The sequence below is a fragment of the Ochotona princeps genome, chromosome 6 (genome assembly GCF_030435755.1).
Source record: "Ochotona princeps isolate mOchPri1 chromosome 6, mOchPri1.hap1, whole genome shotgun sequence".
Taxonomy (NCBI): Eukaryota; Metazoa; Chordata; class Mammalia; order Lagomorpha; family Ochotonidae; genus Ochotona; species Ochotona princeps.
Window position 1 is genome coordinate 59975065 of NC_080837.1, and position 24631 is coordinate 59999695.

Below are 24631 nucleotides of genomic sequence, written 5' to 3' on the forward strand. Positions count from 1 at the left end.
GAGGCGGCGACTGCACCTGCTAACAGAGATCTCAGCAAGATCTTTGCGCTCAGCTTGCTCCAGGATGGGTTCACACATGTTTGCACCAGCTCCTCCAATCATCCCAGAAGGCCTGAGGAGGGCCACCTGGTCAGCACCAGTGATTCCAGCCATGCCGCCCGCCTTGAAGAGTTACATAGGTTGTAAGTTCGCACCAACACTAAAGTCATGCTTCTAACATATTACCATTTTACTAGTGTTAGTGAATATTGCTAGTTATTTATATCAGTAACTACTATTCCTATTTATTTCCTCCATTGAAGCTGCAACATCCAAATTGCAAACTTGTTGACCAACTCACCTGAAAACTATAGCAGAGATTAACTACCGTTTTTTGGAGGCCTGATGAAGAACTGTTTTGTTGGATGCAAGTTGCCTTTAAGGGAGGCAGCTTTACGTGGGCTGCCTTTGTAAGACATTAGTCCAACTAAAAATCCCTGTTAATTATTAAGCTCTTATGTATTATCTCGACACCTGACACTGCAGATTGAGAACAGAGTGTTTGTCCCTTCAGTGAAGCCTACACCAATGGGACAATGTAGTTATCAAGGGATTAAGGAAAACAACTACCTTTTTTTGGTTGTATTCAATGAAGAGAGTAGGTTATTTCCTGTTTGGCTGGCATACCTACCAGTTAGACTGTTGTTTTAAGCCTCGCTTGGAATTCCCGGTTGCGTGTTTCGGTATGGCGGAGTTTGGCGTTCACAGAATCCTCCTTTTGGTTGTTTGTCTGACAAAATGTCTGGAGGGGACAAAACTGCTGGCAAACCTTAAAAAATGTGGTGACCTGGAATGTGAAAGTAAGTTTCCTATTTTTTTTCCCCTTTCTCTTCTTAAACTTGAGCTTTGAAAAATCATAGAAAATGTTGTTGAGGGTGTGTAAGATAAAAATGAGTATTAGTATCTTTGAGAAATATTTGAATCATAAAGTATAGCTTGATATTTTTTTAAAAAATTCCGGAAGTTAAGCATTTTGTTTAGTATTTAACACACATAAACGAAGGCAAAATCCAGTCTGATACTGACACAGATCAGAAGTTGTAATGATGCTAATCTATATCTCCAAACAAAATAATTAGTTCCTTTACTATTTATAAAAGGTAAGTATAATTGATTCGTATTCAAAAAGATATCAGGGCATTTTGTAGTCCCTTAGGAAATCCTTTTACTTTTTAGCTTCTATTTCAATCAGAACTTTGCGATTTTCATGAGTTTTGTTAAGTTTACATTTCAAGCCGTCACAATTTATTCTGTCCAAATCTGAGAAATGTCAGTCATTTTTGTGTTCATCTAGAATGTGAAATGCTAAAATTACTCTTAGGATATAGATATAATTTTATTTATATCATTGAATATTAAGCTTTACTTGTTCTAGAAATTAATTTCATTCTATTTTTTCAGAACTTATTTTCTTATTTGCATTGTGGGACAAAATAAATCATTCCGCAACATACTGGAATTACTTTAACTTCTATCTTTCTACCATAAGAATTATTTCTAACCTACAACATGCACAGTAAAACTGTAAAATATTAGGATAAAAATGAGTAATTTATAAATAGCATTTTTATGAGTAAACATTTTCTTAGCCTTTTGGGTATGTAACGTAATGTAGGGTGAAGTTTACTAAATGATAGTAATCTATCTTTGCCACTCAACATTACAACCTCAGTCTAGTACCCTTAGGACTAGATGTAGAACGTGAAAAGAATACATTCGAATTTGTGTGAATTATAGGAATTAGTATATATATTTTTGTGTTGAAGGATTGAATCTAGCATATGTGATTATTTTTCATTTGTAATCATATGTTTTTAAATTTACTTAATTATTTTATTTACTGGAATGGCAGAGCCACAAAGAGAGAAAGAGAGAGAGAGATATCTTATATCCACCAGTTCATTCGTCACTGCCCTTAACAGCCAGAACTGGACCAAACAAAAGTTAGGAACCAGGATCTCCATCCATGTCTCCTTTGTGGGTGGCAGCATGGACCCAAGCGCTTGAAACCTTAGCTGCTGCTTCCCCCATGAGTGCGAGGCTAGATCAGAAGTGGACATAGGGGGCTGCTGCTGCTATAGCATCAGTTGTTAAAGTGCTTTCGCTGGAGGCAGCATCTCATATGGGTGCTAATTCAAGTCCCAGCTGCTCCACTTTCCACCCTGCTCACTGCTAATGCACCTGAGAAAGAAACAGAAGATGCTCCAAGTGCTTGGGCCGCTGCCATCTGCAGGGGAGCCCTACATGGAGTTTTGGTCACCTGGCTTTGTCTGGAGCAGCCCCGCTGTTGTCACCATTTGAGAAGTGAAACGAAGGATAAAAGGTTGCTCTCTCTGTAACTCTGCTTTTCAAACAAACAAACAAGCAAACAATAAGTAAATATTTAACAAAACAAAGTGGAGATGGACTTGATCTCACTTAACCGTTTATGGGATGTGACCACGGCTGCAGTGGCTTAACCCATCGACTACAGGGCTGGCCCTTCATCATGGTTATTGAGGGGCTGCTCTGAACTGGGTCTGGGGTGCGGGTGTTATGCATCTAAGCAGACTAAAATGAGCTACAGGATGAGTTTCTCATCATCCAGGAATTTTCATTCTGGTGAATGGTGCCAAGACAGGTGAATATGAAACTGTAAACAGGGATACAATTCAGTATGTGTTGAAATACAGAGCAAGGGCAATTGTAGGCTGGGGTGGTTGGAGATACCTCGTTAAGGAAGCAGAATTTGGGTGAAGAAGAGAAGGGAAAGGTCTTCTATGTTAGGAACGAATAGATAAACTGTTCAGAAGGAAGGGCATGTTGCAGCGAAAAGAACTGAGTGGCAATTACGGCCCCCCAGAGCTGTGTAACACATTCTGTAATTGGCTAAGGGATCACTTGCTCCGTTGAGATGAGATTATTTACCTCACAGATGTGTTTTGAGGAATTAGTTTTTTAACGAACATAGAAGCAGTTATCAAAATGCCTGGAATATAGTAGATGCCAAAAAGCAAAGCAAAGATCTTTTCCTCTCCTGCAGTCTGAAGAATTACAATGACGTATTCCAACATTTTAACCAGTTTAGATGTACTTGGTAGTAGCCTGGGATGTCTGTCGAGGCAGTAGTCTGAGATCTGTGTGGCACAAATAAAGGTTCAGTTTCAATGGGGGTGGGAGGGTTTCCAGCTGTGAACTGTCTCTGATAGCAAGTCATGAAGCTTAGGTTTACTTCTACATTCAGTGGGAAATACATGTAAGTTTTTGAGGCTATCAAAGAAATTAACATTTGGAAATATGTAGATTGTATTGAAAGAAGGCAAAATTGAAGAATGAAGAAATGGCATTTTAATTTAAAATGTGTGTTTTTAAAAAATATGTTTATATAGCTTTACTAAGCAGAGTCTTAGCCATGAGTGATTACAGAGGCCCTGACTGCCGATACCTGAACTTCACCAAGGGAGAAGAGATCTCTGTGTTTGTGAAACTTGCTGGAGAAAGAGAAGATCTGTGGGCAGGAAGTGTAAGTATCTAGCTTTAAAGACCGGTCCAGAAGTAACAAACATTGCACCTACTTTCCATATTTTAAAAATGTTTTATTCATGAAAAAAGTTTTATTTATCTTCATTTTAATTAAGTAATTAATTTTATTCATTTGAAAGGCAGAAAGGGAAAAGAGGAGACAGACACATAACCTTCAGCCTTCTGATTCATTCCCCAAATGCTGGCAACAGCCAGGACTGGGTCAGGTCAAGGCCAAGGAACTAGAACTGCACTTGGGTTTCCCGCAGAGTGGCAGGGCCCCAAGGCCTTAAGCCATTACTGCAGCCCTTCAGAGTGCACACTGAAGATGCTGAACTCAGGGGCAGAACCACGGTTTGAACCTAGGCACTCTGATACGGGATGCCAAGGCTTAATCATGGCACCCATACCTAACCCCTCTTCACTTCACGTAGAGAAAGCAACTTTTTTTTTTTTTTACTTTTTCCATTTTTAAAATTATATTTTTGACAATCTTTACATAACTAATTAGGGTAAAAAGGCTCAAGGGCTACAGGCAAGTGGGTAAGACTACTATTTCCATATTGTTTCCTTCATGTATTTGAGGTAAAGGGGGATATTGAGGGAGAAGCCCCACCCACTCTCCCGCCCACCGGCAACTTTTCTTTTTTAAGATTTATTTATGTTTATGGTAAAGTCGGATTTACAGAGAGGAGGAGACAGAGAGAAAAATCTTGCCCTGGTTCACTCCCCAAGTGGCTGCAATAGCCAGAGCTGAGTTGATCTGAACACAGGAGTCAGGAGCCGCTTCCAGGTCTCCCACACGGGTGCAGGTTCCCAAGGCTTTGGGCCATCCTCGACTGCTTTCCCAGGCCACAAGCAGGGAGCTGGATGGGAAGCGGGGCTGCCGGGACACAAACTGGTGTCCATATTGGATCCTGGTGGATACAAGGCGAGGACTTTAATTGCTAGTTTGTCATGCTGGGCCAAACGAAAGCAACTTTATCTAGGAATTTCAAAGCACTCTATAAATATTTAAAATACTTAACGTTGGGCAATGGAAAAATGATCTAGTTCAGTGATGATCTCAACATTTCTATAAAAGAGGCTTTTGTGAAAATAGTATGGTTGGAATGGAAGGCTAAGCATGCTTTAAAATTATTATTTATCATTATTATTTTAGAATGCAGTTCCATAGGCTCTGGGGTTTCTTCCCCTCCCCAATCCCTTCCCCTCACTGATTTTCCCCATATTATTACAGTACCATAGTCCTTCATTCTACTATTTAAGTGCTACCTCACATGGCAGGTATGAACCATGGCAGAGAATCCAGCGTCCTATTGTCAAGACATGTTTAACAGTTTCTTTGGGAGTTCATCTTTGGTTTGGCAGTAGAGATGCATACTGCACTGCATCTTCACAACTGGCTATGACAGCTTCTATTACACAGTTACTATACTTCCCTTTAAATGAAAAGCCATAAACTAAAATCAACAAAAACAGTAATAAAAAATTTACAGCAACATGAAGTTAAATAACGTGCTACTGAATGACCAATATGTCACAGAAGAAATGAGAAAGAAAATAAAAAACCTTCCTGAGGGCTCAGCACGGTGGACTAGTGACTAAAGTCCTTACCTTGCACGCACTGGGATCCTGTATGGGCGCCGGTTTCAATCCCAGAAGCCCCACTTCCCATCCAGCTCCCTGCTTGCAGCCTGGGAAAGCAGTTGAGCACGGCCTAAAGCCTTGGGACCCTGCACCTGTGTGGGAGACCTGGAAGAAGCTCCTTGCTCCTGGCTTCGGATCGGATTAGCTCTGGTCATTATGGCAGCTTAGGGAGAGAATCAGCAGATGGAAGATCTTCCTCTCTGTCTCTCCTCTCTGTATAACTGACTTTCCAATAAAAACAAATAAACCTTTTTAAAAAACCTTTCCCAAGCCCGGCGCCGTGGCCCAGCCGCTAAAGTCCTCGCCTTGAACGCACACCCGGGATCCCATATGGGCGCTGGTTCTAATCCCAGCAGCTCCACTTCCCATCCAGCTCCCTGCTTGTGGCCTGGGAAAGCAGTCGAGGATGGCCCAAAGCCTTGGGTTCCTGCACCTGTGTGGGAGACCTGGAAGAGGTTCCTGGTTCCTGGCTTCGGATTGGCGCAGCACCGGCCGTAGCAGTTACTTACAGAATGAATCATCAGACAGAAGGCCTTCCTCTCTGTCTCTCCTCCTCTCTGTATATCTGACTTTCCAATTAAAATAAATAAATCTTTAAAAAAAACTTTCCCAAGGAAAATGATGTTTACTGTATTACCTAAGTATCACTGAAGAAATTAGTAAGAAAACAATTTTTTTGAAGAAATGAAATTAAAAAAGGAAAATATCAGATCCCGCAAGATGTAGCAATTCTGAATGCATTAAAAGGACATTTATAATATCTCTCCTAGATTGTCCCCCATGTTTTGTAGTAAAAGTCTATTAAGTGAAGTCTTGACTTCCTCTCTCTGCTTTTTATACGTGTCATGAAACTGTTGTTGTAGGCAAGGGTAGAACATTTAATATTCTGTTATCCAGATATATTTAGAAGTTTCATTACGAGCTGGAGTGGTTGCAGAGCTAACTAATCCTCCACCTGCAGCCCTGTATCCCATATGGGTGCAGGTTTGTGTCCTGGATGCTCCACTCTGTCCCGGCTCTCTGCTAACGGCCTGGGAAATCCCGGGAGACAAGGAAGAAGCTTCCAAGCTCTAGCTTTGAATCCGTGAGGTCCTGGCTGTTGCCGTCACTGTGGAAGTGAACCAGTGGATGGGAGACCTCTTTTTGCTTCTCGCTCTGTAAAATCAGCGTTTCAAATAAAAATAAGATCTAAAAATTATTTTTGCCACACAGGTATAGTTTTATATTTTTAAAAGATTTATTTATTTGAAAGACAGAAGAAGAGAGAGAAAGATCTTCCCGTCTGCGAGTTCACTAAGCAGATAGCCACAGTGGCCAGGGTAGAGCCAGCCGGAAGTCAGGAACCAGAAACTTAATTCAGGCCTCCCATGTGGGTGGCAGGGACCCAAAAACTTGAGCCAACCTCAGTGGTTTTCTTACGTGCTGTAACACGGAGCTGGATTGGAAGTCAGCAGCTGGGAATCACAATGGTGCTCATGGGGCATGCCAGCATTGTAGAGGCTTACCCTGATGTGCTACATATGTGTAGTTTTTATTTCTTTTCATAGCTTCTTAAAAGATTTATTTATTTTTCATTGGAAAGGCAGGTATACAGAGAGGAGGAGAGCCAGAGAGGAAGATCTTTCATTCATTGATTTATTCCTCAAGTGGCCGTAAGGGCCGGAGCTGAGCTAATCTGTTGCCAGGAGTCCCTTCAGGGTCTCCCACAAGGCTGCAGGACCTCAAAGCCCTGGGCCATCCTTGATTGTTTTCCCAGGCCAGAGGCAGAGGGCTGGTTGGGAAACGGGGTGTTGGAACACAATCTGGTGCCCACACAGGATTCCGGGTGTGCAAGGCAAGGACCCCAGCCACTAGGCTCCCGTGCTGGGCCCAGTTTTTATAATTTTTAAAAATTATTTTATTTATTTGAAAGGCAGAGCCTTAAACTTGTACCTGATTTTGTCATTCTGAAAACAAGGAGTAGATCACAGCTCCATATATTGTAGTTGCTGCCTCCTTTGCTTTCTCTTTCGATATCCTGGGCCTGCTGTATACATTTCTGTTCCATCTGGACCAGGAAGGTCATTCATGAACAGAAAAGGGAAAACAAGATAAGTAGGAGGATAGTTTTCCTTCTGAAACTTGAAGCAGTGGCATTTTACAGTTCTGCTCTGTTCTCTTAATGTTGCTTTGTTTGAATAAATAATCTGATTTCACAGGCTTGCTTTTAGATGGTCTGTTCATGTTTTGTGATGTAAAGTAGATGAAAGCCAATGACAAGAGATAAATTAGACTCGGTAGCTATGGTTGCTTTGATGGCTCTGGCTTGATCATCTTCATTCATCATTCCAACAGAAAGGAAAGGACTTTGGCTATTTTCCCCGAGATGCAGTACAGATTGAAGAGGTGTTCATATCTGAGGAAGTTGAAATACCAACTAAAGTAAGTAAACTCATTTTTAAGCTTTTAATTGAATTTTCAGTGTTTTGGCTTAAACAGTTTCCCTCCGTATAAGTGCTCATTGATTATGTACTTTGTAGAGTGAATGCGTGAAATGATTGGCCTAAAGAGTTACTGAAGGAATAGTTTGAGCAAATAGAATTAGCTAAGACAACGGACAGACAGGCAGTAGAGTGTAGTGATTAAGGGCATAAATTCTGGATATGAACTGAGTCCAAAGTCTGACTCAGCCACTTATTAACTATATGGCTTTGTATGCCTAAATCTCCTCTTCTGTAAATGTAGGGCTACCACATATTTACTGAGGGGTAAATGAGTTTATTTTAAATACATAAAATAGCAGTTGGTGAATTTTATGTGTTAGATAGTATCACTCATGTCTTTTTTCTACTAGACCAAAAATTTATTTCCCACCATGCTCCCAAGGTCTTATATCTGTGCAATCACTTTTGCTCTTTGGGACTAATGAATTTGAAAATGTTGCACTTAAGAATGAGATGGGGAGGACCGGTGTGTATTGGTTTGACTGGCTAATTTTACACCTGCATCATATTTGGGTGCTGGTTCGCATCCGGATGGCTCCACTTGCCATCCAGCTCTGCCTGTGTCCTGGGAAAGCAGTCGCTGATGGCCCAAAGCCTTGGGACCCTGCACCCATGTGGGAGACCTGGAGGAAGCTGCTTGCTCTTGGTTTCCGATTGTCTCAGCTCTGACCATTGCAGCCATTTGGTGGAATGAATCAGATTTTTTTTTTCCTATTTCTCCTTCTCTGGGTAAATCTGCCTTCCCAATAAAAACAAAGAAGTCTTAAAAAAAAAGTAATGAGAAAGGGAACTAGATGGTGCCTTTTCAGTATGTGGATTGGTTAATCCATTGTATTCAGTTTCCAGTTTAAGCCACTTTAGCTTAAATGAGATCAATGTGAAGTAAGTCTAATTTAGCAAACAGTCTAACACCTGGATCTTTCCCAATGTAAACTCTAGGGTTAACTGTCTACTTACTGAGTGATGATTAATCCTGTCAGCTGTCTTTCTAAAACATACCTGGACTTCATTATCTTCTTTTGGTTTCTACTCTGACCATGACAGTCACTCAAGGTACCTCTTAGTTGCAATAACAGCATTGCTTTCTGCCTGTTTTTGTCTCCACTACTGCCCTCTTCCAATTTATTTTCCGAAGGTAAATAGATCTGACAAAGACAAACATAGAAACAAAGAAGTCGGATTATATCTCTCCTTCAGTGTAAGCACTTTTGTGGTTCTTCATGGACCGGGCATGGAGATCACTTTTTTTTTTAAGTACTAAAAAATTTTATAATACAACAATAGATATAGTGCATTGCAGGGGCTAGCTTCATGACAAATTTTGAAGAATTGTGATGATCACAAAAGATTTTTCAAGTTACCTGAAACACTGCTATGTGACAATGTCTGTGGGTTTTGTTGAGAAAATAACTGGATTTTTTAAAGATTTTTTTTTCAGATCTCTTATTATCAGGTGTTTAATTTTTCTTTGTTTTGAATTTTATGGTACAATTATATAGGGTCTGGAATCCGCCCCCCGCCACAAATTCCCACGAGCTCACTCTTGTAGGGGTGGCCTGGAGGTCCACCTGATCTGCTGCTGTCCCTTGCTCTGTGCCACTCTTCCCTCACTCACGGTGCCCCTGGCCAAACTGCCCTTGGACTGTTCTTAGAAGAAGTTAACCTCTTTTCCAGCCCAGGGATACAAGCAGGTTATTTCTTCTGATTGAAATGCTTTCCCCAAGTTCTTCACTTGGCTAATTTATCCTTATCTTTTAGATCAAGGCCTCTAGAAAAACTTCTGGAGGTAATAAATATGTTTATTACTTGTAATGGTGGTAACACCATGGTATATATTTGTCCAAATTCATCAAATTATATATTTTATGTACAGTTTTTGACATACCAAAGCAGTTGCAGCCATTTGGGATATGAACCAGCAGATGGAATATTTCTCCCTCTCTCCCTGTCTCTGTAACTCTACCAGAATGAATCTTTAAAAAAGAAAAAAGAGGAAAAAGAAATAAAAGCTAGGAATGGGCAGAGAAGTTGAACTGTGATGTATCACACAGCTGTCCTACCTAGACGTAAAAGGAGTTGGGTCTTTCATACCTGAATTATTGGCTGGGGAGTTGTAACTTTGGGCTTGGTTGGGCTAGTGTTTACTACAGACTTATTATTCTAAGCATCTGACTCCTTTAATCCTCACAATACTCCTATAAGATAGGTTCTGCCAGCTGAGGCATAGATGGATCATGTAATTCACCCAAAATTGCAGAGCTGGTAGGTGGCAAGATCAGAAGCTGATGAAGGTTTGACTCCAGTAACTGTTTTAATCACTTTACAGTAGCATTGAAAATAGAGGAATGCTGTAAAGTTGCATTTCTGAAAGTTATTCTTTAAAAATGTGAACTTTATTGCATTGCATGTTAGCAATATCCGATGTGTACACATTTCTATTTCTCTGTTTTTTTTTGATAGCGTTGTCATTTTTCTTCTTAAGGATTTAGATATTTAGTGACATGAGCAAATAAATCTCTACTTCTATCACCTTTTGCATTATCATAATAAAGGAAACTGATTTAAAAAAAGATTTTATTTATTTATTTGAAAAGTAGAGATAGGGAGAGAGAGAGAGATATCTTCCATCTGCTGTTTACTCCCCAGATGACTGCAAAGGCCATGCCAAAGCCAGAATCCAAGAGCCTCATCCAGGTCTGCCGCATGGCCATCCTCCACTGTTCTCCCAGGTGCATTAGCAAGCAGCTGGATTGGAAGTGGAGCAGCAGGGATTCAATGGATCCTGGCATTGTAGACAATGGTTTAACGTATTTGTCACAATACTGTCCCCAAATTTTTAAATTTTAGGTACTTGCTTTAAAATTTTAAATTATTGGGGCCCGGCGGCATGGCCTAGCAGCTAAAGTCCTCGCCTTGAAAACACCCGGGATCCCATATGGGCGCTGGTTCTAATCCCAGCAGCTCCACTTCCCATCCAACTCCCTGCTTTGTGGCCTGGGAAAGCAGTCGAGGACGGCCCAAAGCCTTGGGACCCTGCACCCGCCTGGGAGACCCAAAGAGGTTCCTGGTTCCTGGCTTCAGATCGGTACAGCACTGGCCGTTGCAGTCACTTACAGAGTGAATCATCAGACAGAAGACCTTCCTCTCTGTCTCTCCTCCTCTCTGTATATCCGCCTTTCCAATAAAAATAAATAAATCTTTTAAAAAAAGAATCAATAATTTAAATTTAATTAATTTATTTATTAAGATTTATTTATTTTATTACAAAGTCAGATATACAGAGAGGAGGAGAGACAGAGAGGAAGATCTTTCATCCGATGATTCACTCCCCAAGTGACCACAACAGCCAGAGCTGAGCCAATCCGAAGTTAGGAGCCAGGAGCTCTTCTGGGTCTCCCACGAGGGTGCAGGGTCCCAAGGCTTAGGGCCGTCCTCGACTGCTTTCCCAGGCCACAAGCAGGGAGCTGGATGGGAAGTGGGGCCACCGGGATTAGAACCGTCCCCCATATGGGATCCCGGAGCATGCAAGACGAGGACTATAACCATTATGCTATCATGCCGGGCCCAATTATTGATTCTTGTATAACAGATTAACTTTGCTATATTCTTATTTTTTCATGCAACAATAATTTTATTTCAGTTATCCACAAATTATTATAATGCTTTATAAAAATATTGCATTTTTAGCTACCATTATTCATAAAAAATAGCGTTTGTGGTAGATAAGGGTTAATTACATTTCTGATAAGGGTCAAAATTCACTTTAAGACATTTAAGACAAAATGCTGATGGGAAAAAAAAACTTCAGATGTGCAAAATTACAATTTTGCCCAGCAATTTAAAAGGACATGACAATTTAAACTGAACACACATTGTTAGCATTTTATTGTTACTCTATGATCACTATAATTAAACACCTCTCCAATCAGTTAGAAATCTAAAGAATGCCATAAACTTTGCCTGGCTTATTTTTCTAATCAAAATTAGTACATGAAGATGATTTTGTTACCCTTTTAAAAACGCTTAGGAAAGTTACAGTGTCATACTTCACATAAAGCCCTTCTTGAAAGAATCTCACATCCCAGGCCCGGCGGCGTGGCCTAGCAGCTAAAGTCCTCGCCTTGAAAGCCCCGGGATCCCATATGGGCGCCGGTTCTAATCCCGGCAGCTCCACTTCCCATCCAGCTCCCTGCTTGTGGCCTGGGAAAGCAGTCGAGGACGGCCCAATGCTTTGGGACACTGCACCCGCGTGGGAGACCTGGAAGAGGTTCCTGGTTCCCGGCATCGGATCGGCGCGCATCGGCCCGTTGCGGCTCACTTGGGGAGAGAACCATCGGACGGAAGATCTTCCTCTCTGTCTCTCCTCCTCTCTGTATATCTGGCTGTAATAAAATGAATAAAATCTTTAAAAAAAAAAAAGAAAAAAAAAAAGAAAAAAAAAAAAAAAGAATCTCACATCCCAGGCTGGAGATATTAAGAGTGAATAATGATAGCTCTGTTCTTAGAAAAACCTCTCGGCCAAGGGCTTCAATTCTAACTCCGTGCTAAGCAGGTTATGTAAGCACAAGAACAACTGTCATTTTTAGCATCAGAACTATTGCCATCTTTCCATGAAGCTCATCCTTTGTATTTTAGAATGGCCTGAATTTGAACACGAATATCTTGGCACATGATTTGAAATTTAATGATGAAAATAGGTAAGTGATAGTAGTTAAAAACTATATCCTGAAAACCTGGGGACCTAAAGCTTTATTTACAGTATGACTATAAAATAGAATATCTTAAAAGATAAATTCTGTTTTTATTTAAATTCTCATGCTTAGTCTTCCCTCAAGATAATTCAAACAGTGATGCTGCTATTCAAATGTGCATTTTGAGATTTCTTTCTGAGTTAATAATAAAAATCAACTTATTTTGTATATTCCGATGGGCACATCAAATAGGTAAAAACAATCTCCATTTTCACTGCTTGTTATTATGCAGAGTAAGTTTTTCTCATCAAATAAATTATATTCTTAAAGGGAAAATGATAACCATTAAGCATATTTCAAAAGTGAATACATATTTAAACGCAGATTTGAAAACTGGCTTTATAAAAATATTTCAGGGCCCAATGCAATAGCCCAGTGACTAAATCCCCAGCTTGCGTCTGCTCGGATCCCATATGGGTTCTAGTTCGTACTCCAGCTGTCCTGCTTGCCATCCAACTCCATGCTTGTGGCCTGGGATAGCAGTCGAGGATGGCCCAATGCCTTGGGACGCTGCATCCATGTGGGACACCTGGAAGAAGCTCCTGGCTTCAGATCTTTTTAGCTTGGCCGTTGTAACCACCTTGGCAGTGAACTAGCGGATGGAAGATCTTTTCTCTCTGAATCTCTTTCTGTCTGTATATCCGGCTTTTCAATTAAAATAAATAAATAAATCTTAAAATTATTTTTAAGATTTTTAGTGACGTTTACATAGTTGATCAGAGTGGGAAAGATAGAGGGTTGGGAAAAGTGGGTGTGAGCATTGTTTACAAATTTTTTTTGTCCCTCTATATCTGGGAGAAAGGGAGTAGATAAGGATGAGAAGCCACACCCAACCTCCCAACTGCCTCAGCACCTTGGGATGGGGACCACCTGATATCATCCCAGGGTCCCAGATGTGGAGCATGCGCCAAGGGTTCTGCATAAGTGGATTCGATAGTGCTGAAATGCTGTTGACCTCGTAGATCCAATGTTGAGGAAATCCTTTCAGGTTACATCGGCTGACATAGTCCACTTAGTCTCCATTCGTCCAGATGTTTGCTGTCAATGCTTGGCTGGTGTAATTGTCTGATTTGTTTTCCCCTTCTTCCTCTGCTGTATTCTCTGAAGCCCCCAATGGACTGCCATATCTCCATGTACATCTGTGTATGTTGTCCACTGCTCCATCTTTTCCACCGAGAAGGCCCGGTTCTGACATGCATTCTATGATCAGACAACTGATCCTGCCATTCTCCCTGTGGTTGGGGTTCTGAGTTGAGTGTTTCAGTTGGGGGATCCACAAAGAGACCTTGTCTGAAGTGGTCCTAGACCTGACCCTTGTGTGTGCTTGCCAGTACTGGGTCTGGCTCAGTCTGTCACCCTCATCAGCTATGCATTCACTGTTAGTTGTAACTGCTGGAACAGTTCTGTCTCCAGCCCTATCTCTTATACAAACCGATAGATTAAAAAAGGTTTTAAATAATTTTTTCATTGAAATACTACAAAGCCTTGACTGTAGTGTTTTGAAAATATAGTATTCATGTGTCTAGCGCAGTGGCCTAGCAGCTAAAGCCCTCGCCTTGAACGTGCTGGGATCCCATACGGATGCTGGTTCTGATTCCAGCAGTTCCACTTACCATCCAACTCCCTGTTTGTGGCCTGGGAAAGCAGTCAAGAACAGCCCAAAGCCTTGGGACCTTGCACCTATGTGGGAGACCTGGAAAAACTCCTGGATCCTGGCTTTGGATCGGCGCAGCATTGGCTGTTGAGGTCACTTGGGGAGAGAATCATCGGACGGAAGATCTTCCTCTCTGTCTCTCCTCCTCTCTGTGTATCTGACTTTGCAATAAAAATAAATAAATCTTAAAAAAAAAAAACCCAAGGAAAACAAAACAAAACAAAACAAAAAAACCAGTGAAAGCAAACTCATGCTTATACTCTAGGTAACCTAGGATTGAGATTAAAAAAAAAAAAAGAAAATATAGTATTCACTTAGTTTATGTGTTAAGAAAAATTAGTGTTTTTTTTTAAAGATTTATTTATTTTTATTGGAAAGGTAGATACACAGAGAGAAGGAGAGACAGAGAGGAAGATCTTCCATGTGATGGTTCACTCCCCAAGTGAGCCGCAACGGCCGGTACTGCGCCTATCCAAAGCCAGGAGCCAGGAACTTTCCTCCAGGTCTCCCACGTGGGTTCAGGGTCCCAAGGCTCTTGGCCATCCTCAACTGCTTTCCCAGGCCACAAGCAGGAAGCTGGATGGGAAGCGGGCTGCCGGGATTAGAACCAGCACCCATATGGGATCCCGGCATGTAAGGCGCGGACTTTAACCACTATGCTATTGCGCCGGGCCCTAGAGTTTTTTTTTTTTTTTTTAAGATTTAATTTCATTGGAATGGAAGATTTTACAAGGAGCGGTGAGACATAGATCTTCTGTCCAATGGTTCACTCCCCAAATGCCTGCAAAGGCTGGAGCTGAGCCAATCCAATGCCAGGAGCCAGGAGCCAGGAGCTAGGAGCTTCTTTTGGGTCTCCCATGCAAGAGGAAAGCATCTTTTGCTGCTTTCCCAGGCTTCAAGCAGGGAGTTGGATGTGTGCTGGAGCAGCTAGGACATGAACTGGCAGCCACACGGGGTGCCTGAGCTTGGAGGAGGAGGATTTGCCAGTTGAACCAATGTGTCGCCCCCTGCAAAAATAGTTTTATATCCATAACCTCTTCAAGTCTCAGGACATAGCTACGGGAGGAGCTTTCAGTGCCATCAAAGCCACTTTGTCACTGCTTGGCATCAAGATTAAAGCATTATATTTCACCTTTACCTGTACATCTCACAATTGCCTTTTCTCATATTTCTTTTGAATATATTCTTTTCTCTGTTAGTTTCTTTTCAATACAAACAAAAATGCATTCAAATCCCTAACTATTATTTCAACTCCGTATATTCTTGCAAGAAGGGAGATTTTGGGGAATGTGCATGGCTTTTTGTCAGAGTTTATTTGTAGAGTAGTTCTCTGTTCTCAAATTTTATTAACTATTTAATTGCAAACTGTAAAATCTAAAGGCAGTTTTATCCCCAGAAGTCAGATTGTGATGTGTCTTTGAGAATAGGAGATGTGGGTTTTAGTTTGTGATCTTTTGTTGAGCTGCTGTATTTTCTTAGGAACCACACTCTGTAATTTCAGATGATTACCGAGGAAATAAGGAGTATGTGTATTTCAATCAACATTTTTTTTCTTGTAGGAATCCGACTTTCTTTGTCTTCTTGGAGTAAGCTACACATTTGAAAGTGAAGATGATGAGTTAAACGATAATGCTGAGAATATACATACAAACGAAGAAGATGAAGAACAAATATTTTATGAATATGAAAAAGACTTCCACTTAGAACCTGGCTTTTTTGCAGCTTCTGAAAGCACTTTGTTTGAAAACCAATTACCAGTATCAGAGGACCCGGAAGATCCTGGAACCATGAGTGGATCCAAAGAATGGGTAGAAGAAGCAGAGGGAAAAAGCACAGGACAGGACCGTATTCCAGAAGCGGATTATGTCCCTGTACTCTCAGCTGGGCCTGAATCAAATGGATGGTTTGGAGTGGGAAAAGAACAAGCTGAAGACATGGCTTTTGCCTCAACTGTTGCACCCATAAAAGACAGCTCATTGCTAGGGAGTAAAACGACAATGGAAGATGAAGACAAGAGAGAATTAAATAATGATGATCTCCAAGGAGCACATGGGCCAGAACCTGAATTTGATGCAGTGCCAAAGGAGCAGTCTGAACCAGGATCACAGTCAGAGCACATGGCGCAACCTCTGGATACTGGATGGTTTGGTGGTGGATTTGCAAGTTACTTGGGCTTTGCAGATAAGGGTACAGAGCTTGAAGTATTGACTGAGGACAGCAATGCGTCACTGCCTGATGTTCCCAGTTCCACATCATCGGTTGAAGAACCCACAGTACCATGTACAGAAATACCACCAGTAAAGGAAGACCCGGTCATTAATGATAGCTCACATCCCAAGCCAAGTTGGTTTGATTTTGGTTTTGCAATGCTAGGCTTTGCATATGCCAGTGAAGAGAAAATTATATCAGACAACGCACAAAATGAAGAAGTTGCTGCTGGAAATGAATATGAACAGCCTCTAGCAAGTGACTTTGACCCCGACAAGGAACAAGATATAAGAATGACAGAAAATATAAAAACAGAAGATCAAGTAAACAAAAGAATCTTAGAGGAAACAGATGATTCGGATACTTTGCCGTACTTTAAGAAGTTCTTAACTCATTTTGAAAGCCCCTGGAGCCTCCAGAGGATTCCAAAGGAAACAGAATTACAATTTCCACAACAGATGCTAGATCAAGATAATGTGGTCGAAAATGACAAAATAGAAGAATTTTTAGTCAAAAGTTATCCTACAGATAAAATGCAAGTTATGAGGAAAAGCAAAAACAGTCAACCAGGTTTGTCTGAAAATATCCATAATATTTATTTTTTAAGTTTTATTGATTTTAGGGCCTGGCATGGTAGCCTAATGGCTAAAGTCCTTGCCTTGCATGTGCCAGGATCCCATATGGGCGCTGGTTTGTATCCTGGCTGCTTCACTTCCCTTTCAGCTCCCTGTTTATAGCCTGTGAAAGCAGTCAAGGATGGCCCAAAGCCTTGGGACCCTGCACCCACGTGGGAGACCTGGAGGAGGCTCCTGATTGCTGGTTTCAGATTGGCTCAGCTCTGGCTGTTGTGGCCACTTGGAGAATGAACCAAGGGGTGAAAGGTCTTTCTGTCTCTTCTTCTCTTTGTAAACCTGCCTTTCCAATGATAATAAAAAACAAAAGTTTCATTATTTTTATTGGAAAGTAATTTTACAGAGAGAGAGAAAGATCATCCATCCACTGGTTCACGTCCCACAATGGCTGGAGCTGTGTCCGTGTGAAGACAAGAGCATCTTTTGGGTCCTCCACATGGGTGCAGGGGCTCAAGGACTTGAGTCATCTTTCATTGCTTTCTCAGGAAAATTAGCAGGGAGCTGGATCAGATGCTGAACAGGCAGCACCTGTACAGTACGCTGGCCCCATAGGCAGAGGCTGAATTTATTGTGCTATGGTGCTTGACCTGATACGTTTTATTGTTTTCTTTTACTTATTTTTATAAGTACAGCTCAGATTAAGAAGTCAAACAATTGATATTTATTTTCCCTAAATACTTATTTATTTATTTGAAAAACAGAATCACAGAGTCAGAGAGAGAGATCTTCCATGTGTTAGCTCACTTCCCCAAATGACTGCAATGGCGAGAGGTAGGCCATGCCCAAAGTAGGAACCAGAAGCTTCTTATGATATCTTCATGTGGGTTCAGGGCCCCAGTAATTGTGCCATTTTCTACTGTTTTCCCAGGCAGATCATCAGGGAGCTGTGTCAGAAATTTAGCAGCTGGGGATTAATGTCAACACCTGTATGGGGTGCTGACATTCAAGGTGGGCACTCAGCCTGTTACACAACTCTGACCCCACATGTTTTTCAAAATACTCTATAATCAAACCGAACTTCCCCTTGTCAGTTTCTGGTTTACCTTGAAACTTATTAAAGACTTAGATTGTTGGGCCTCGTGCCACGGCTCAGTGGCTAACTCCTCACCTTGTAAGTGCCAGGATTCCATCTAGTCACGAGTTTGTGTCCCCGCTGCTCAACTTCCCATCCAGCTTCCTGCTTGTGGCCTGGGAAAGCAGTGGAAAATGGCCCAAAGCCTTTGTACCTTGTACCCCCATGGGAGACCCGGTGGAAGTTTCTGGTTCCTGGCTTTGGATCAGCTGAGCTCCAGTCGTGACATACTTGAGGAGTGAACCAGCAGACGGAAGATCTTTGTCTCTCCTCCTCTCTATAAATCTGTTCTACCTTTCTAATTAAAAAAAAAATCTTTAAAAAAAGACTTATATTCTCAAAGGCTAATTCTCTTGTTTAATACTTAAAGCAATATCTAAACTCCTAACTCCTAAAGGAATATGTCTGAGAAGAGCAGATCAGAGTCATCTGAAAGAGAAGCGACAACAGAACAAAACAGTATCAGGCCCAGAAACACAGGAGATCCAAACGATTAATGTACAAAATACTTTAGAACATAATATGGACATCAAATGCATCCTGAAAATCATTTTAGTAAATTTATCATAAATTTACTAAATAAATATTGGGAATAATATTGGGAATAAATATTGTGACATATAAATTTGAAAATTATTACTAGATAGACCTTCCCTCCCCTAATGGCATTTGACATTTACATAGATTGCTACTTGAGTCCTGCATTTACAGAAATCCTGTTGTGTACATTCCTGACATGATTACTCTTTTAAAATATTATTGTCTACAGGAAGTTTATTAAATTATTGCAATGTATTAAACAAAATAGGTCCTCCATCTTTTAAACACTACTAGGTGAATGACATGATTGCAGTGCTACATTAAGAATTATAAACTCAAACAAAAAACACAATTATAAACTCAGAGATCTCCCTTTCATTCTTTGTGCATGTGTGTGTCTGCCTCTTAATACATAAGAGATTTTAAAAATAAGTAACTGAGTTCTGAAGCACATTATTCCAGTAAAATGTAGCTGTGCCTCTGTAACTTCTGAAAATAAGCATTGAAAATTATCAATTTAATCTTGAAAACATTAAATAGCAGGTAAATTATTCAATTTATGTTAGGTTTAAGATTGTTCTGGTCTCCCATGTGGGTCTAGGGATCCAAGGACTTGAGCCATCTTCTACCACTTTTCCTGACACATTTGCGAAGAACTGGATGAGAAGTGGAGCAGCTGGTACTCAAACAGGCATCGATATGGAATGCTGGCACCGAAGGCAGAGGCTTACCCTAGTATGCCATGCTGTTCTCCCTAGTTATTCTTTTCATACATTCCCTGAATGAATGATACATGATATAATAGATAATACTACACTGGACTCAGGATGAGGGTGAAACAAAGGTTGGAATTACATGACATTTGATTAATATTTTAATATTTTCATATTAAGAATATGGGCCCTTTTCTGCGTAAATGGTTCACAGATTTTTTAGCAGTGAAGTGATTCTTGTACCTGTGCATAAACCAATTAAAATTTGACACTGTCTTTCATATTTATTGTAGATACATATAGCCCAGTACACTAGATTTGGGAATTAAAAAGCATTTGCTTTAGGTTCTATTGTTGTCTTTCTTCATGCAAGTAGCTTTTGCTGTATTTATTAAAATAGAATTAACTGGGCCTGGTGCCATAGCCTAGTGGCTAAAGTTCCCACCTTGCACTCACCGGGATCGTATACGGGCACTGGTTCTAATCCTGGCATTCCCACTTCCCATCCATCTCCATGCTTCTGTGGCCTGGGTAAGCAGTCGAGGACAGCCCAAAGCCTTGGGACCTCGTACTCTCATGAGAGACCCAGGAGCTCCTGGATCCTGGCTTCAAAATGGCATAGCACTGGCCATTGTAGCCTCTTGGGGAGTGAAGATCTTCTTCTTCTCTGTCTCTCCTCCTCTCTGTATATCTGACTTTCCAATAAAAATAAATAAAATTTTTTAAAAGAAATACTTGCATAGCTTAAAAACATAACATTTTAAAAAAAGTAGAACTGGGCCCGGCGGTGTGGCCTAGCGGCTAAAGTCCTCGCCTTGAACGCCCCGGGATCCCATATGGGCGCCGGTTCTAGTCCCGGCAGATCCACTTCCCATCCAGCTCCCTGCTTGTGGCCTGGGAAAGCAGTCGAGGACGGCCCAAAGCTTTGGGACCCTGCACCCGTGTGGGAGACCCGGAAGAGGTTCCTGGTTCCCGGCATCGGATCGGCGTGCACTGGCCTGTTGCGGCTCACATGGGGAGTGAAACATCGGATGGAAGATCTTCCTCTCTGTCTCTCTCCTCCTCTCTGTATATCCGGCTTTCTAATAATAATAAAATCTTTGAAAAAAAAAAAAAGTAGAACTACCTGTCAAAGTCATGTAGCTTGTAGATATTATGAATAATTTTGGCCATTTTTACTCTTTGGTTCTCTAACAGGTAATGTAAGAGACAAACCCATCTCTTTGCTTCTCTGGAAAGACAGGAATATTTATTTTTACAGTGGCATTTAACCATTATTGTTATGCCTTCTTGCATAGTAACATTAACAGAAATGAAGTTTTAATTTTATTCTCAGCCATAAACTTATGTAATATAACAAACTTGTTGACAGCTATGTTAGTATTAAGTTTTATTTATTTTTCAAATACAAAGAGACTTCAAAAAGTTCATGGAAAACACAATTATCTGGGGCCAGTGCTGTGGCATAGTACGTAAAGCAGCTGCCTGTAGTACTGGGTCCCACATGGGCACAGGTTTGAGTCCTGGCTGCTTCATTTTCAATCCAGTTTCCTTCTAATGTACCTGGGAAAACAGTAGAAGATGACCTGAGTATTTTGGTCCCTGCACCGGTTTGACGTTCCCTCCTCTTGGCTTTGGTCTGGTCCAACCCTGGCTGTGTGGGGAGTGAACCATGGATCTCTCTTTTTTTCTCTGCTTCTCCCTCACTTTAACTCTGCCGTTCAAGTAAATAAATCTCAAAAATATTTGTCCATGAATTTTCCATGAATGTTTTGAAGTTCTCTACGTTTCTGGATGAAAAGGCAATGTAGAAAATACAGTTGTTTATAGTTTTTGTAATTCTTCTGTGGCCAAGGAATGTAGCAAGAGCTAAGTCGCAGACTGAATAAAGCCCTTCCGTAGATGTCCATGTCTTTTCTTTTTTTAATATTCATTTATTTTTATTGGAAAGGCAGATCTGCAGAGAGAAGAAGAGACAGAGAAAGATCTTCCATTCGCTGGTTTCACTCCCCAAGTGGCTTCAATGGCTGGAGCTGAGCTGATTTAAAGCCAAGAGCCCAGAACCAGGAGCCTCTTCCAAGCCTCCCCCATGGGCACAGGGTCCCGAGGACTTGAGCCGTCCTATGCTGCTTTCCCGGACCACAAGCAGAGAGCCGGAAGAAAAGTAGAGCAACCAGGACATCAACTGGTGCTTGGATGGGATCCTGTCACTTGAAGGTGAAGGATCATCCTGTCGAGCCACCGTGCCAGGTCTAAGTCCTTGTCTTAAGTCAGACCGTGGGAATATCTTAGACAGGACCATTGCTGGGGTCAGGACTGCAGGCACACCAAGGCTCTGCCTGGGGTGCCAACATCACACATGCATGCTGGATCCAGTCCTGGCAGCTCCATTTCCAATCCAGTTTTCTGCTAACGGTCTAGAAAATTAGTGGAGGTTGACCCAAGTCCTTGGACCACTGCGCTCATGTGGGAGACCTGAAAGACTCTCCTGTAATTCTGCCTTTAAAATAAAAATAAGCGTCTTTAAAAAGAAGAGAAAGGACCAGTGCGGCCGTGCTTAACGATCCTGAGACTGAGATTATCCTTGTGGACCCAATAAAACAACAAACTTCCTTAAGAGGGCAGGAGGAAAAAGGAGAGAGGTCTTAGGAGATGCTTAACTGTTGGCTTTATTAACAGAAGATGATGACATAAATCAAGGAATGCAGGAAACTCCAGAACAGAATGGACAAGAAAATAAATTCTCCCCTCAGGGATCCAGGAGCAACCAGCCTTGTCAGCATTTGGTTTGGGGTCTGTAGGTCTCTAGCACTTTGAGACAACAAATTTGTATTAAGTCCTCAAAGTTTGTGGTAATTTGTTGTATCAGCAGGCTGTGATTTGTGTTTCAAGGAGTTCTTTCTCTAATGAAATGTCACAATGACCACATGATGCCAAGATTGACTGCCTGGAAAAACAAATGGGGAACCTATAACAGAGTAAATATTAAGCAAAACAAAAACAACCAACTTTCCTCTAATTTTTTTTTGTAATTCTGAAACAGAATTACTTAATGGAGTTCTTGAAGAAGCATCTATTAAAACCTCATCTTCTAGCAGTAATGATGAAACATCAACGCTGTCAGAAGAAGCTGGAGTGTTTGCTGACATGGAAACAGATGGATCTGCGGACAATAGCCTGCTGAACAGTCAGAGGTTTGCAGCTGAAAGCTCTTTGTTGGCTCAAAAATATTCTGCTCAAAAAGGTAAGAAAGATTATATATTCTATTATGTATAAATATAGAATAGATTTCAGAGTTGCCTAATATAAAATGCTAACATCTTTTTATTTATAAATTAGCAGAAGATGCTTCCGAGGTTCAGATCCTGGAATATTTATTTCAAATTGTATGTGATTTCATGAATTCTGTGTTTCCATCAGTTCTAGTTCTTGCAGAAATGGTGAGTTGGCCTTTTAAATGTTTTGCAATAATTTTATCTGTTTGATTAAATATAATAGTAGCTCTCGAATGCTGAATGGCTCTTCTCAATGTAAACCTTACTTAACAGTTTTCTTTTCATGAAATCATACCCATCAAGATTTCTCTTTACATGAATACTTTGTTGCATGGATATTATTAGGGTGTTTTAAAGCACCTTTTTGAAGGTTTGTTGACTTTGGGCAAAGGTTTATTTTTCCTTGTATTTGATTTTTCAAACTATAGGAAAAATTACATTAATCCAGAAATAATATAAATGAAAACTTTGTCTTGAGGAAATGACTACTATCTGAATGATGACTGTGTTCTCAAAAATAATATAATGTGAAAGTAGAAAATGAATATCTAAAAGTTTAAACCAATCTTTAAAATTCCAAATTGTGTTCACTTTCTAAATTTATTTTAAGTCTTATTATTAAATGAGATACTATATTGCAAAGAGATCCAGCTATTGAATTTGGCACATAGGAGCCTCTTATGATTGTTAGTCTTTTGTAAGGTATTGCTAAGAAGGAAATAATTGAAGATGCACTTTGTCTTCTTGTTCACGTTGTAGTTTTTGCAAAGATTTATTTGTTTATTTGAAAAGCAGAGTTACAGAGAGGTGGATGAGAGAGTTGAGAAATCTGTCATCTGTTGTAAATAGTCACAATGTTCAGAGGTGGGCTGATCTAAAGCCAGGAGCTAGGAGCTTCTTCCAAGTCTTCCAAATAGGTGCAGGGGTCAAAAGCCTACTTTGTCAGGTGCAGGCCGGATCTGAAGCAGAGCAGCTGGGATTTGAACTGCCATTCCTATGGGATGCTGGCAGTGTGAGTGGTGGCTTCAATTTCTATGCCACAGTGCTGGCCCCTCATTTACATTATAAGATGAAATTTCACAGTGGTTGCCTTCTAGAAAAATCACTGTAGTCAGAGAACATAGATAAGGAGAGCAATAGGTATCATACAGCACTTTTGTGGTATAACACTCCAGGACACTAAGGATGTAAAGGAGGAGCTGTCTACTTGGTTGGAAGTGAAGGAAGAGAAGACGAGGGCAAAGAAACTGGACAAGTGTCTTGGAGATCATGAGTGAACTGCTGTTGAAGGAAGGGTAGGAATAGAGAAAGGATGGATATTATACGTTGAGGAGCAAAAAGTACAGAAGTAGGAAAGAACATGGTGTTTTTGGAGAACTGTCAAGCAATTCAGTTTGACTGACATAGAATGAGCCTAAGGATACTGGCATACATAGGGATCAATTAAGAATAGCTTTTGATGGGCCCGGCGCAATAGTGTAGGGGTTAAGGCTCTCGCCTTGAACGCACTGGGATCCCATATGGGCAATGGTTCTAATCCCGGCAGCTCCACTTCCCATCCAGTTCCCTGCCTGTGGCCTGGGAAAGCAGTCGAGGACGGCCCAAAGCCTTGGGACCCTGCACCGGTGTGGGAGACCTGGAAGGAAGTTCCTGTCTCCTGGCATTGGATTGGTGCAGCAGCAGCCGTTGCAACCACTTGGGGAGTGAATCATCGGACGAAAGATTTGTCTCTCCTCCTCTCTGTACATCTAACTTTGTAATAAAAATAAATAAATCTTAAAAAAAATAGTTTTTGCATGTTGTAACAGGAAGCTCAACTTTATTTTGTGGATGACAGGGAACTTTTGAGGACGTAAACAGGGTAGTAACGTGAAGTTTCATTTATGGAGTCTCTCCAGGTGTCTGTGTACTTGTGAGATAAGGAATGAAGCTCCCAAGCCAAGGAGCTCCCCCCGCCCCTCAAGAAGTGATAGCTTTTATTTGGGAAGTGTTAAGGATCTAAACCAGAATTTACAAACTCAGAGGAAATGAGTGAAGCTTAGCGAAAGTTTCAAATGGTGGCAGACTTTGGATTTGTGTAAATCTTCTCTAAAGGATCCAACTGCTACTGATC

The 24631-nt window shown here is 41.0% G+C and overlaps 1 protein-coding gene across 5 annotated transcripts in view; it reads left to right on the forward strand.

The window, feature by feature from the left end:
- The first annotated feature begins 623 nt into the window (after positions 1-623).
- MIA2 (MIA SH3 domain ER export factor 2) overlaps positions 624-24631 on the forward strand; it is a 75754-nt gene continuing 51746 nt past the window's right edge. Inside the window, exons 1-6 of one of the 5 annotated variants that reach the window (XM_058666369.1) lie at positions 624-839; positions 3408-3541; positions 7525-7611; positions 15638-16856; positions 22287-22487; positions 22583-22683. In XM_058666369.1, the coding sequence (XP_058522352.1) occupies positions 629-839; positions 3408-3541; positions 7525-7611; positions 15638-16856; positions 22287-22487; positions 22583-22683 (1953 nt within the window). In that variant the 5' untranslated portion in view covers positions 624-628. The remainder of the gene's footprint in view (positions 840-3407; positions 3542-7524; positions 7612-15637; positions 16857-22286; positions 22488-22582; positions 22684-24631) is intronic. The other 4 variants (XM_058666373.1, XM_036495437.2, XM_058666368.1 and 1 more) reach the window with 4 other exon arrangements.